Source organism: Scardinius erythrophthalmus, assembly GCF_964197995.2.
Source record: "Scardinius erythrophthalmus genome assembly, chromosome: 1".
Classification (NCBI taxonomy): Eukaryota; Metazoa; Chordata; class Actinopteri; order Cypriniformes; family Leuciscidae; genus Scardinius; species Scardinius erythrophthalmus.
In genome coordinates this window covers 54,364,617-54,378,466 of record NC_138221.1, presented here as the reverse complement: position 1 = coordinate 54,378,466, position 13,850 = coordinate 54,364,617, and the positions used below count along the sequence as shown (strand labels likewise).

The 13,850-nt window shown below is 39.9% G+C and overlaps 1 protein-coding gene across 2 annotated transcripts; it reads right to left on the bottom strand.

The window, feature by feature from the left end:
• Nucleotides 1-6,822: 6,822 nt before the first annotated feature.
• On the bottom strand, nt 6,823-13,750 carry tmem150b (transmembrane protein 150B). 2 transcript variants are annotated; one of them, XM_081364320.1, is made up of 7 exons: nt 13,619-13,750; nt 12,070-12,180; nt 11,919-11,978; nt 11,328-11,395; nt 11,123-11,250; nt 7,573-7,750; nt 6,823-7,452 (listed from the first exon to the last, which is right to left on the bottom strand). In XM_081364320.1, the coding sequence occupies exons 2-7, from the start codon at nt 12,132-12,134 to the stop codon at nt 7,253-7,255; spliced, it is 699 nt and encodes a 232-aa protein (XP_081220446.1). In that variant the 5' UTR covers nt 12,135-12,180; nt 13,619-13,750; the 3' UTR covers nt 6,823-7,252. The 2 variants fall into 2 exon arrangements, with proteins under 2 accessions (XP_081220446.1, XP_081220445.1); XM_081364319.1 differs by having other exon boundaries at nt 12,070-12,153.
• Between the last annotated feature and the right edge of the window lie 100 nt (nt 13,751-13,850).

Below are 13,850 nucleotides of genomic sequence, written 5' to 3'. Positions count from 1 at the left end.
CTCACCGCCATGGCCACCCGAAGGGTCACCTCCGCCCTGTACTCCCGAGGGTCCGACAGCTCCGCCCTGGACACCCGAGGGTCCGACAGCTCCGCCCTGGCCACGCCCACAGCCTGCTCCGCCCTGGTCCCCTGACCAGCCTGCTCTGCCTGGACCGTCCTGGAATCTAGGATGCCCACCCTCCCACCCCTTTGGATGTTATACGGCGCGAGGACGCGCCTTCGGAGAGGGGGGGGTACTGTCACGGTTACCGTTGGTTTCTGCACTACATTACCCAAGATTCCCTCTAGAACACCTGCACTCACTCTCAGCATCATTAATCACCCGCACCTGTTCCCAATCATTAACCTCATCAGTCAACACATAAAACATTCCCTGTGATTTCAGTCTGGGTCAAGCCTCCAACAGGAACAGACCATAATCCGTTGTCTCCGTTTCCTCTGACACATCCAGACTTCAAGCTGTAATGTATACTTACCTGAAACACTCACCTTTATGTCATTGTTGTGCTGTCTTCAGAAATCCTGTCTGAGTCCATGCTGCCTGAGATCCTGTGTTCCTTTGAGTTTCCAGTGTTTCAACTGAGTTTGTTTGATTGCCGATCTGCATCTGAAAGAGAAGAGACAAAGATTACTGAACTGAGATTGCTTGACGTCAACTTATCCAAAGTGAAAGTGCTTACCTGCTTTTCACCCCACAACGAGTTTCCTTCACGACTTCTGCACTTAAATTGAGTGAATACTCACCTCGCACTCTGATCATCTGTAAATAAAGCTGTGTTTGATTCACTTACCTCTGTCTCCTGGTCTGTATCCTGACACATACACACACACACACAGACACACACATACACAAACACACACACATACACACACACACAGACAGACATGCACATACTACTACTTTTTTTAGGTATATACATAAACACGCAATACAGCCAAATTGCTCCACGTCATTTATTTTTGTGGAAAGCCAGTGCAGGCCTGAGCGGCGGTCATATTTTGTACCGCCATGCGGTACATCTAGTTATTAATTCGTGGCTACGAAACAATATTCACCTGAATTTTCACCAATTCACAAAAATTATAGGTCTTTACCTTTCACTATTTAATTAATAGTATCAAACTGTTTTTCTTACCTGTGAAGATAGCTTGTCAGTAAAGGCCGACTAGTGTTCTCGTACAGCTTATTATTCCTTTTGCAAAGAAATTGCCATTTTTTAATAAGCAGGAAAAATTTCCGACTTTAAACAAATACCCATTTAAATGCTTAGGATGTTTGCGTTGTGAAAATGTACAGGGACACTTTAGATTTAAAAACTGTCTCGTTAGGCAATGCTTTTTTCAGTCAAATCAAAAAAAGCTGTTCTCGTACAGCTTTTTATTCCTTTTGCAAAGAAATTGCCGTTTTTTAATAAGCAGGAAAAATTTCCGACTTTAAACAAATACCCATTTAAATGCTTAGGATGTTTGCATTGTGAAAATGTACAGGGAGATTTTAGATTTAAAAACTGTGTCTCTTTAGGCATGTTTTTTCAGTCAAATCATAAAATTTCCTATTGATTCAATAGAACGCGTGAGCTCACTAGGGAATACCAATATGGCGGCGCGGTGGCTTCACTGTTTATGACGTCATGAGCTATCCAGTCATTCTATATACGCTGATTTCACGCAGCTGCCATTTTGAAATCGAAAGTGAGGCTCCGGTGGGAAAAACCCCGGAAGTAAAGATACACAACAATGCCTTTGGACTACCAACCTGAAGCTGCAGCCGCGATTTACACTATTGGATGTTATTATCCAATATAGGATATGTATATAGTTCATTCCTGCTTCTTTTTTTACTTTCTGAATTATATATATAAAAAAAAAATATTTATAAATTAATTTTACTGTATATAGTCTAAAGAAATGTATGTACAGTTTTAGAATTGACACATCATTAAACACAACAATACACCATCGCATTCACGACTCTCCTGTGATTAAAGGCGACACTTCCGGTTTTCTTCCCACCGGAGCCTCACTTTCGATTTCAAAATAACGGCTGCGTGAATTTCTCGGCGACGTCATCACTGCTTGCGCACACAACCAGGAGGCAGAAAGGCCGCGGTCTTCGTACTGGAGTAAAGGGTTTAGGCTAGTAGTGGTGTTGTCGCTAAGTCAAAATACCAAGGAGTTGTTGCGTAATTTATTTACATGCAGGTCTATCTGTTGTTTTATCTGCTCATTTAAATTATACATGTTGCAAGTAATTCCAAATCTAGGCATCCGGCAAGATCTCACCATTGATGAGAGTAAGTTTTATGTATTCTTTTTGCGGCGTAGTTTTTCACCTAGCCTATATTTAACAGCGCTTCGTCAGAAGTATAAATAGCCTACAACAGCCGTTTTTAAAATCCTATCCAATGTTTGAAAGGAAAGGAGTAAACAGGTCACTAGTAGGCCTAGGTTGTGACGGCTGTCAATCAAAATGTGGAGCGGTGATTCGTTCCATGCGTTCCCTGTCAGAAAACAAATAGATCATTTGGTAAATTTAAATTTAACAGAATTTATCAACTTGTTGCCTGCTGTGGTTGTTTTAATTCACATCCTTTCTAAAAAAATATGAACGTTTTTGGTTTAATATATTCTTAAGACTGTCAATGATCTAATTTCATGTTTTATATTTTATTTGTTCATTGTTTATTTTGTTGGGTTTTAGTTGGAGTTGGTCAGAACTGTTTAAAATAATAATAATAATAATAATAATAAATTATATATAGATATATGCGCATGATGCCTGCTGCCTTTGGGCTCAGTGATGTTGAATTTAAATGACATGTAAAATAAAGACATGTTATGTTACATGATGTAATGGTGTTTTCTGGAAGGAAAGGAACTAAAGAACAAAGAATTTTTAGCAGCTAAAAGGCAGAATACAAATGTTTTAATTAAATTAGATAAACATTATAGTTTCAGGTTATGTTTTGGTGTTGGTAACATGTCCCACATTGTCCCACACAAACTTATAATCGTCCCACATTTGGTTTGTTTGATGGTGGTCACCCTAATTACATTACTAACTTAGTCTAACATGATAATTCATACATACATCACAGTATGTCCGGATTTTGATTCGTAAACAGTTGGACGTTTTACATAATGTTATATTAATATGAAACACAAACAAACAGATCCAACTCTGAAATTGCAGTTTATTATTGAGTCAACAAGAAATTACAAACAATGTGAAATCTACGTTAATTACAATGTTCTTTTACAGAACTCGGCATAACAGCTAGCGGTTTTCTGCCTCCTGGATGCGCGCATCCGGTATTGTTTGTATACAAGAAACCCGTGTATAGATCAGTGATTACAGTGTAACAATACATTGTGTAACAATGCCTTTATTATGATGTAATAATGAATGTGTAATTATAACTTTATTACAGTGTAAGTATACATGTATTACAGTGTAATAATGCATTGTGTAATTATACCTTTATTACAATTTTATAATAAATGTCTAATTATACTTTTATTACAGTGTAATAATAAATGTGTAATTATACCTTTATTGCAATGTAATTATACCTTTATTGCAGTGTAATAATACATTGTATAAATATACCTTTATTATGTCCTTCGGGTGAGATGTTAAACCGAGGTCCTGACTCTCTGTGGTCATTAAAAATACCAGGATGTCCTTCGAAAAAAAGTAGGGGTGTAACCCCGGCATCCTGGCCAAATTTGCCTCTTGGCCTCTGTCCATCATGGCCTCCTAATCATCCCCATACTGTATACTGATTGGCTTTATCACTGTCTCCTCTCTACCAGTAAGCTGATGTGTGGTGGGCGTTCTGGCACAATATGCCTGCTGTCACATCATCCAGGTGGATGCTGCACATTGGTGGTGGTTGAGGAGATTCCCCCTTCCATGAAAAAGCACTTTGAGTACCTAGAAAAGCGCTATACAAATGTAACAAATGATTATTATTATTATTATTATGAGCTTTTTATAAATGAGCTTTCATTTGACCCAGATATCAACAGTGACATCCATTTTTAACGGCTCTGTTTCCGAATTGATTTCCCTCGTTCAATATCTCTGTTGACGTTTCATTAAACTGCTGATATAAAGAGTTTTAAGTCTGGAACCAAGGCAGCCAGCTACGAGATGAATCGTAACCATAAAACATTTGATTCGGACAAAAAAAAAAAAAACTTTTGATAACGGCAAAAAAATAATAATTCAAGACAAACAGAGGACTTCAGTGGTAGCTGCTCGATCGCTCTAGCTGTTTGCAGGTTTCCATGGTAATGTCGCTGTTACGCTTACAATTGTGACAGTTTTCCTTTTATGACTGTGGGCGGGGTGCTGAACCAGAGAACGCAGAGATTAATGCATTATGATGTCTGATAATTCCATGTAGCCTGGTTGTCTCTGTGTAGTCTTGTCTTGCTAATTATGCAGTCTCATATATGCCATGTATTTGCCAGGAGATGAAAAATAATTCAAGTGGAAAAACAATATTTGGTGCTGAAGGAGACGGAGCTGAGCTCTGTCAGGGTGTGTTGTGGACCTGACGAGGCGGAGCTGCGCTCCGGTGCGCTCCTGCCCAATAGAGCATCACAGTCCCACCCACAGCCGGTGCCGGAAGTAAAAATTCAATACAATTTCTCCATTGACAGTTGGGGTATAAGCCATAAAAACGTAACCATACATGGTAGACTTAAAACCAGCTACGGCAGTAGGCTACTAAGTGATTGTATATGCTCATATAACCGCCAAAAGTTCATGGGGCACTAACCTTGTTTTGAGATAAATGCCTTTTACTCGCGATGTCTTGGAGAAGTACTTCATTACCCACAATCCTAAACAATCCCACAATCCCACAGTGATGCATCTGATTGGTGGAGCTCGTGTAAACCACAAGTGGGAAATTGTTGAGGCATTTGTCAGCAACCTGCCCGTGGGCCGCTGAAACTGATGAGCAGAACGCCGCGGACCGCCAGATCTGCACCCGTGAGCCGCGGACCGCCAGCCATGCTTTCCAGTCTATTTACACAATTACTACTGAAAGAACTGCTATAAACGGCACAAGAAAAAGTTCGCGTGGCTGTCGTCAGCTTTTAAAGTCGCTCTAAAGGCTCTTTCGCGGTTGTGGCTTCAGTCGACTTCAGTGAGGCGCGGTGGTTTATGGGATGAGTAGTTCCTTCGCTCGGAAATGAAAATATGTAGGCTACACAGTCTTGTACCTTTGACTTTTTTTGGATTTTCTCGCCGTTTTTTCACTCGAAATGATATGTTGTATGCCTATGAGTTCAGCCGTAGCTGGTTATCCTCAGACATGCTCTAAAACTCTTTAGATACGGATTTTCGAAAACGTCAATGGGAGAAATGAATGGGAAATTTACTTCCGGCACCGAAGCGCTCTCGGGCTGTGGGCGGGACTGTGATGCTCTATTTAACCTCTGGTTGGTCCACAGTTCTTTAAAAACTCTGCACTCTCTTTAAAGGGGTGGAACGGTACACAGAAGTCACGGTTCGGTTAATACCTCGGTTCAGACATCACGGTTGGGTACAATGAAGGGAAAAGCAAAACAAAAATGCAGAAGGCTTGTGCATGTTGGACCACCAAAAGAAAAATAAATGTCTTAAGCCTTGTATTTTTTTTAAGTAAGTTTTATTAATAAAGTAAAGGCATAGAACCAGTTTATTTGTAGTGCACTGACAATAGTTTTATATAATTAGTTCATTAGCCTAATTCAATTAATAAAAATACCTTGATATGTTTGGTAATTGTACCTGAATTAATTGAAAATTAATCTGCTACATTTCAGATTAATATATTTGTTTTCCTTAAAAATGTAATTAACAGTAACTTAAACACTTTGCAGTTTGAATGATGTCCTGCATAAACTAAATGACGGAGTATGTTTTTATGTTTCCACTGTTCGATCGCGCCACACACACACACACACACACACACACACACACACATACACACACACACACACACACACACACACACACACACAAATATAAGTAAACACTTTACGACTTTTCGATCGCGCCCACACCTCTCTCTCAACATATTCCAGCATAGCAATCTTTACACCGCAGCCTGCTTCAGAGCTTCAGAGCTAAGGCGGAGCTACAGATTAGGTGTCCCTAAGAATCCGCGTATCTAACAGTAGTTCCGCATTACATTAATTAAATTGCACGCAAGTTTTATTTATTTTTATACCGTGTATTCTCCGTGTAAATGTATGCACCAAACTGTGACGCCCGTACCATGACAACTTTTGGGGATTGCCTCATAGGGCCGGTTCAAGTAGTGGGGGGCAGAGGGGCCAGTCAAAGGGGGGTGGCGGGCCTGAGTCGGCCCGCGGGCCTTAGTTTGGTGACCCCTGCTCTAATTGGTGGGATTATCTGTACAGAATCATGGGTAATGCAGTTTTTCACCATAAATTCCAATTTTAAACCTGGGGCTGATGTGTGACCTGGGGAAAAATGTGGGTTGATTGCTTCATCAGAAGCAAATACAATCGATTAACGACCTCGGAGCTCACAGTAGGGCTAATAATCAATTCCCCTATGGAGAAAATAAATAGAATTTTTACTTCCAGAACCCGGCTGTTACACTCTATAGCAAACCACAACTATTCAATCACTTCCCAATTCCCCTCATTTTTTTCTTGTTCGAGAAGCCGTTTCACTTGGACATATGTTACAATATGGAACTACTGTAACTCAGCAATTATTAATATTGTCAAATTTGTTTTTATATTCAATAACAGCTTTCTTTGATAATGGTCAGACAAAATTAAATTATTTATAACAGAATATATTTAATAACATTATGCAAATAAAGTCATTAAGGCTACAAAAAAAAAAGACCAAAGAGATCTGGTTTGAGGTATTACCGTTTGTTGTACTGCAATAACATTAACAAGTGGAATATTACATTGATACCACCCTCTCACATTATACACTATAATCATCTTAAGGTATATACATATCATGTAAAAAATGTTGCTCATGAATTCACTCATGAATCATTTCTAGATTTTCTACAAAATAATTTATACTGTAAAATCAGTAATTGAACAGTTCAACTCCAAACGTGGTATAAAATGGGAGTGTTTTATATTGTGTGTGTATTTGTGCATTGAGCAAAGTTCTGCAGGTTATAGTCCAATGTTGTGTCCTTATTATATGGTGAGTTTGTTCCCGATTACCACAGCCACAACTTGCCAGCTCTCCCTCAGTGAATCTCCTGTAATGTCCACACACCATTAGCATCACTGGTGGTATTCATCCTCTTCTTCTGTACGGTGAGCTTGTGAAAGTCAATGTGTCTGAACTCGGCTGCAAAAATCCCAAACAGAGCAAAGAAGCACATGACCAGAGCCCACTCACACATGGCAGCTTCAGAGGGAAACCCTACGCTATGGAGAGCAAACACTGAAAAGACAGAGGGTTAAGGACAACAAAATGAACACATGATAAAGTGTAGTGAAAACACACTAATTTCAGAACTCATTTCTGTAATTAAGTGTATTGTCTGTAAGAGCTGAAGGATACTGCAGATGACAAAACAAGTACACAGGCTGCAGAGGATGGCACGCACAGGCACCACCCACCAGCGGTCATGTGACGGCGGGCTGTAGTATGAAAGCCACGTCTGGACCCAGAAGTAAGCCAAACCCAGGAAGAAGGCCAGGAGTGCCCCAAGCAGATGAACCTCATTCAATACAGATTGCTAAATGGACACACACATATGGACATAATCATGCATGTATAGCAAATAAAGGCCCTGATTATACATCAACATTATTTTTCATTCATCGTTTAGAGGTAAAAAAGAAGTTCAAAACACCTTTTCACTGGTATACTGTAGGGCTGACTTCTAATAGTCGAGGATTCGACGATTCGATTCGGAGAGGTCTGATTCGACTATGAACCTCGTAGTCGAATTTACATGGGCGTCAATTTGGTTTGAAATGTGCTGGGGACAGAGACGCATTCGCATTTTCAGAAGGGCTGGGTACAAAAAAAAATGTTTCGCTTTCGCGCAGGTCATGATTTGAAAGATGATGTCCTGTAGCTTACTAATGTAAATAAATAAAAATGTATTCAAAAATCTGCTTCACATTTTCAGCAGGGCAGCGGAGCGGCTGTGAGTTGACTCCACACGGTTCTCATGGGCTAACGTGAAAAAAGCTTTACGTGGTTTAATGTACCTAAATAATGATTACCAAATTTCCCTCTCATATTGCTCCTCATAACCACTGAAAATGGTCAAAAAAATCGAACCCAGAGTCCAATTATTATGGACGTTATCTGATATTAAGCGTTTCTGCTTCACATTTTCAGCAGGGCAGCGGAGCGGCTGTGAGTTGACTCCACACGGTTCTCATGGGCGTGAAAAATCTTTACGTGGTTTAATGTCCCTAAACAACGATCACCAAATTTCCCTCTCATATTGCTCCTCATAACCACTGAAAATGGTCAAAAAATCGAACCCAGAGTCCAATTATTATGGACGTTATCTGACATTAAGCGTTTCTGCTTCACATTTTCAGCAGGGCAGCGGAGCGGTTGTGGGTTGACTCCACACAGTTCTCATGGACGTGAAAAAGCTTTACGTGATTTAATGTACCTAAACAACGATCACCAAATTTCTCTCTCATATTGCTCCTCATGTTTATGAAATGTTATGATATATGTGTGATATGTTTTGTTCATCTGGCTTTAAATGAATAAAAGGTAGGCTATTTGTTACACACCATGTTTTTCTTTTAGTTTTTTTTAGCTCTTTTGTTTGAAATGGAAAAAATCTAGCTGCTAAAAAAAAAAAAAAAAGGTTGGACTATCAGTCGACTACGGCAAAATCTAACGAATCAGATTCGACTATGAAAATCCTTAGTCGAAAACAGCCCTAGTATACTGTTTGCGAACATCTCCTGCCAAGAGCGCCATTTAGATGAATATGTAAATATGTGCTGCTCGTGCTCGCTTTCCTCTCAATAACGAAATACACAACAAAACTGGCAGCGGTGAGAAAGCATCTTATGTGGATATGTTTGCACGAGCTCTGCAATTCGCCTCTCCAGCCAAGTCACGTCATGTTTATTTACAAGCACATAACAACATATTGCTTTAAAGGGGGGGTGAAATGCTCATTTTCACTCAATCTCCTGTTAATCTTGAGTACCTATAGAGTAATATTGCATCCTTCATATCTCCAAAAAGTCTTTTGTTTTATTATATTTTTGAAAGAAAGATAGGCTGTACCGAGTCTTTCCGGAAAAAAACAAGCGGCTGGGGGCGGCCGTGTGGGCGAAGCTTAGCTGTGCTAACGCGCCGAGCTAGTGACAACACACAGAGACATTTGTTCAACAGTTTTATTCACCGTCCGGTTCCGACGCACGACCGCGAAACTTTATCATTGTGACTGCTCAATCCTTAAGCATTAGACGATCTGCAAATCCGTCGATCTGGGCTTTGTTTATAAAACAATCATCGTCGAAATGCAGGGAACAGCAGTCTTACACAACTCCGTTTATGCTCAGGAAAACAAACTCCATCCACAGGTTCCTTAACGCTGGGTTCTTTGGGAATCTGTGCAGGGTTATCGTGCCCTGGCAACCAAAAACACACTTCTTTGGTGACATTGACTTCCCAAAAGCCGGGCAGGGCGCTTTGATGGCGAACTGCTTTCACTCTCTCTGTCTGGTCTACGAGTGCGCGCGCGCCCGCGATCTTACCGGAGAAGTGCCCTTAGGACCCATATAAGGAAATTCCGCTCTATCTTACGTAAGACAGAGCCATACTCGAAAAAAACTTTCCGAAACTTGTGACAAACCGGAAGGAGTATTTTTGGAACAAAAATACTCCTTCAAACGTACAACTTAGTTTTTGAAACTTTGTCCATGTTTAGCATGGAAATCCAACTCTTTACCAGTGTAAAAAACTCAGTATGCATGAAATAGCATTTCACCCCCCTTTGCTTTAAAGCAAGCAGCTTTACAATATTAAACATGAAAGTGTCAGTCTCGCTTTAAATTAATTTCAGTGTCTACTATAAAGCAGCTCTCCAGTGTGTTCATGTTAAAACTCGCGTCTGATCTCAACGGACTGAACAGAAGAAATGAACCCGAGAAGATATTATCCACGTTAAAGAAGGCGGAGCCTCAGAGCCACTCCTGCTGTAGTCTCAGCCTCAGACTTCGTAGGCTAAACGTCTGATGCATTAGGCACACAATATTGGAAACACTTCGGGAGTTTCGAAGCTGTAATCTGAATTCTACAGGATGTCTGGGAGACGCGTGTGTCGCGTTCTTTAATGGTCCGCCCAGAAACAAAGCTGTCATGACGCCAAACCCACTCATGGAAGAAGAAAGCCGTCATGTTTCCAACTGTGACAATGAGCGCTTACCAGGATCAACTAAACGCTTGATTTTCAAAAGTATGTGAAGTTCGAGGCTCCATTGTTGCAGTAAACTTGCACAACGTTCTTGAATGAATAATTCATTAGACGCACGCCATTCTTTTATCGTAGGGACATCAACTTTACATTTTCACGCCCCTAAACACGACGCAGAACAAAACCAACTGTGATTGGTTGCGTTACATGTCAGACAAATGTCCTCTTGGGTGGGCCTTGGCCAATGAAAGCTGCGATGGAGTCCAGTCTGAAGGGCCCTGTCCCAAATGGCATCCTAAGCACTCGCAGTCTTTCTACAAGTCTGCTCTTTCATTTCTGTTGGGAAGAAGTCTGCTGCTGAGCTCGCACCAGTGCGGGTTTTGGGTTCAAAAGTGCGCATCGAGGGCGTGTATCAACTACTGTGCGAGCACCCTTCTGACACCTAAAATTTTCAAATGGGACACCCTACGGTCTCATGGACTTTGTAAGTCATTGTAAGTCAACAAGAGTTTTTTTTCCCGTAAGAGCATATGAAGTGTGCCATTTGGGACAGAGACAAAGGCTCTGAAATGACACCAGTTTGTTCTTCGATTTTGCTTGGAGTATATCAGGATTTTAATGCAAGAGCAAACACAAATAAGCCCAACACAATTCACAAGTAATCAAGTAACATACAGTTGTTCTTCACACACACATAAACTGTACCTGGAAGTTTCCTAGAATGGAAATGCCAATGCTAGAGATGAAGCCAAGCACCAGACCGGCTGTATTTAAATGAGACGCACAACTCAAGTCCCGGATCTGTTGAAATCTGATAGTGACAATCCACATAGCTAAAGAAAGAAAAAGAGGTCATGCAGAAGGTACAGTACAGGAGGCCTGTTTTCAAAATGAGATGACAGGGACTCACCCAAGACACAGCAAATATTGCAGATCTGAGAAAACAGGCAGCTCTGGGGGTTGTATGAGCCACATGTGCTGGAGGAAACAATATTCATATATAATATTTTTCTTTTAACCAGGGAATCTTAGCTAGTATCATCTTGTATGCTGTGCTCTGTTGGGCAGTGTAGTATGTAGGGTGTGAATCTTTGGGTAGGCAGCATATCGATTACAATCAGGAATGACTTTTGCAAATTCAGAAATGATTCACGAGATTCAACAATACTACAATAACACTAAGAAAACAGTTTTTACACCAGATTACACCAATGTCAGAGATTGGAGATTGTATTGTAAGATCAGTAAATTGAACATAGTGATGGAAGATTTAAGTCATGATGACTCACAGTAGGCCTACATGCACTTTGTACTTGGAGGTCTAAATGAGCCTCCAAGTCTTGCAATGAGCAGAAGGTATAATTTGTGCTTTGTAAATGTAATCATGTAAGAGTACCAAGTATTCAGTTTCAATACTCAACCAAAGTACAAATTCCTAAAAAATAATACTTAATCTTAGTCAAGTACAACTACTCAAGAAACTCCACTTTAAGGTACAAACCTGATGTAAGGGAATTCTGCAGTTATGTTAACAGTGTTATTGGACACTGCAATGGCATACCTGCACACAAACAAGTACAGAAAGAGTAAACAACAACAACAAAACAAAGACGATTTTGTAAAGAGTGAGCGAAATTGAAAGAAATACTCACACAACCCAAAGTCCAATTGTTCCAAACACTGCCAGAATGACAGGGAGTAACGCCCACACCCACATGATAGACTAATAAGATCACCTGTAGATAGATCATGCGTCTCTTTACCTATTATGAAATCACATTTATTAGCATTTATAAATTTAAAATCCCGTCATCACTGTGACCAAACAAACATTCCAATGACCTAACTGTTCCCTACGAATCATTTGACAGCCTATTCGACCATCTTAAGTGAGCCAGTTTAAAATGCAGCAGCGGCATTGAGAACAAGTTTAGGTCACATCACAGGAAGTGCACAGGGAAATTTAGCAATCATTCAGTCAGAAGGTATATTTTAGCATTGGTAGGTTACTGCACAAAACTGAACTAAATGCAGTTCAAAAGAATCAAGTGCCTGGCGTTTGTATTCAGGTTAATTCACCTCTGTGTTGTTGTTTGAGGAAATGAAGATGTGACACAACGGCATTAGCAAGATATGTTTACTTTTATGTTAAAGATCACATTATATTAATACATATTTCATACATTTTAATATAAAATGGATATATATTCTATAAAAATGTACATATGAAACAATATATTCCATCATGTATTTTGAATAACAAAAGCCTGCATAGGGAACCTGTGAATCAGAAAGCAGCTCTAGATAAACAGAGTGAGCAAATATCTGCTTTGATTTTTACAACCCCAGCAGTAGCCTATGTTATCACAGAAGCAGCGAGTTATGGGAGATTCACGTTTTTCTCCACACACCAGACCTGGTTACAGTGGTGTTGAAGCTCAACAGGTATTTTATTCTGAACAACCATCTAAAGAAATGAAAATGGTCTCTTTACTGTTAAAACTGACTGTTCTTTTTCAGCACTTTTCCAAGCTGTACATCTGCCAGTTTTTCTTTAAATGGCAAAGTCTGGTATGCAGATATTGAGACTACGGTTTACAGCTTCAGTGGGAATTAATATTACCGTCTGTTTCTCATGCATTATTTTCTCAGGCCAGCAGAGCAATGACATTCCCCTTTAAAGCTTTTCTCTCAGGGTTTCGTCTTTGTTTTTGTGGAAACTGTTCCCAACCATTATAACTTAAGATGTTTAAAATCCTGTAAAACTGTTTTCATCATACCATTGTATACCAATTATTTATTTCTTATACCAGTAGCATCCATTGAGATGTCAAACACACAACCATACGTCAAGAGATCCATTTAACTATTTTTGACAAGAGAAAAGACAACACAATCACCACTTTGCCTAGAATTCACTTTAAAACCTGTTAAAATCTTCAATTTAAGAAGATAAAATGTGAGAAATCTAAACTACAAGTAAAGAACTGGCATTGAAGTCAGCAAAAGAAGTTGAAGTTTTGCAAGCATACACATACACTACCATTCTAACATTTGGGGGCAGTATTTTAATTTTAATTTTAATTCAATAGGCTAATCAGCTAATCAGCCAATCAAGAGCAGCCACTTGCTGTACGCAAACAGCCGTTCAAACCAAACTTAAAAATGTGAACGAAATATGACATAAGAAGTGACTCTTACCATGGGATGATTGGACAGAGTATCCGCAGGCAAATTAATCCCTGTTAATCTGCGGAATAAGAGGAGAAACGCCAGACTGGTTCAAGCTGACGTTATAGTAAACGTACAACAGGTTTTAAACCCAGTGACTATGGACTTTGCACCAGGATAATTGATTTATAGCTGCACAACTATTGCGAGTCATTTAGAAGTGTGCGTGCTTGTCCAGAACATTCTTTGCTCTGTCTTGTTC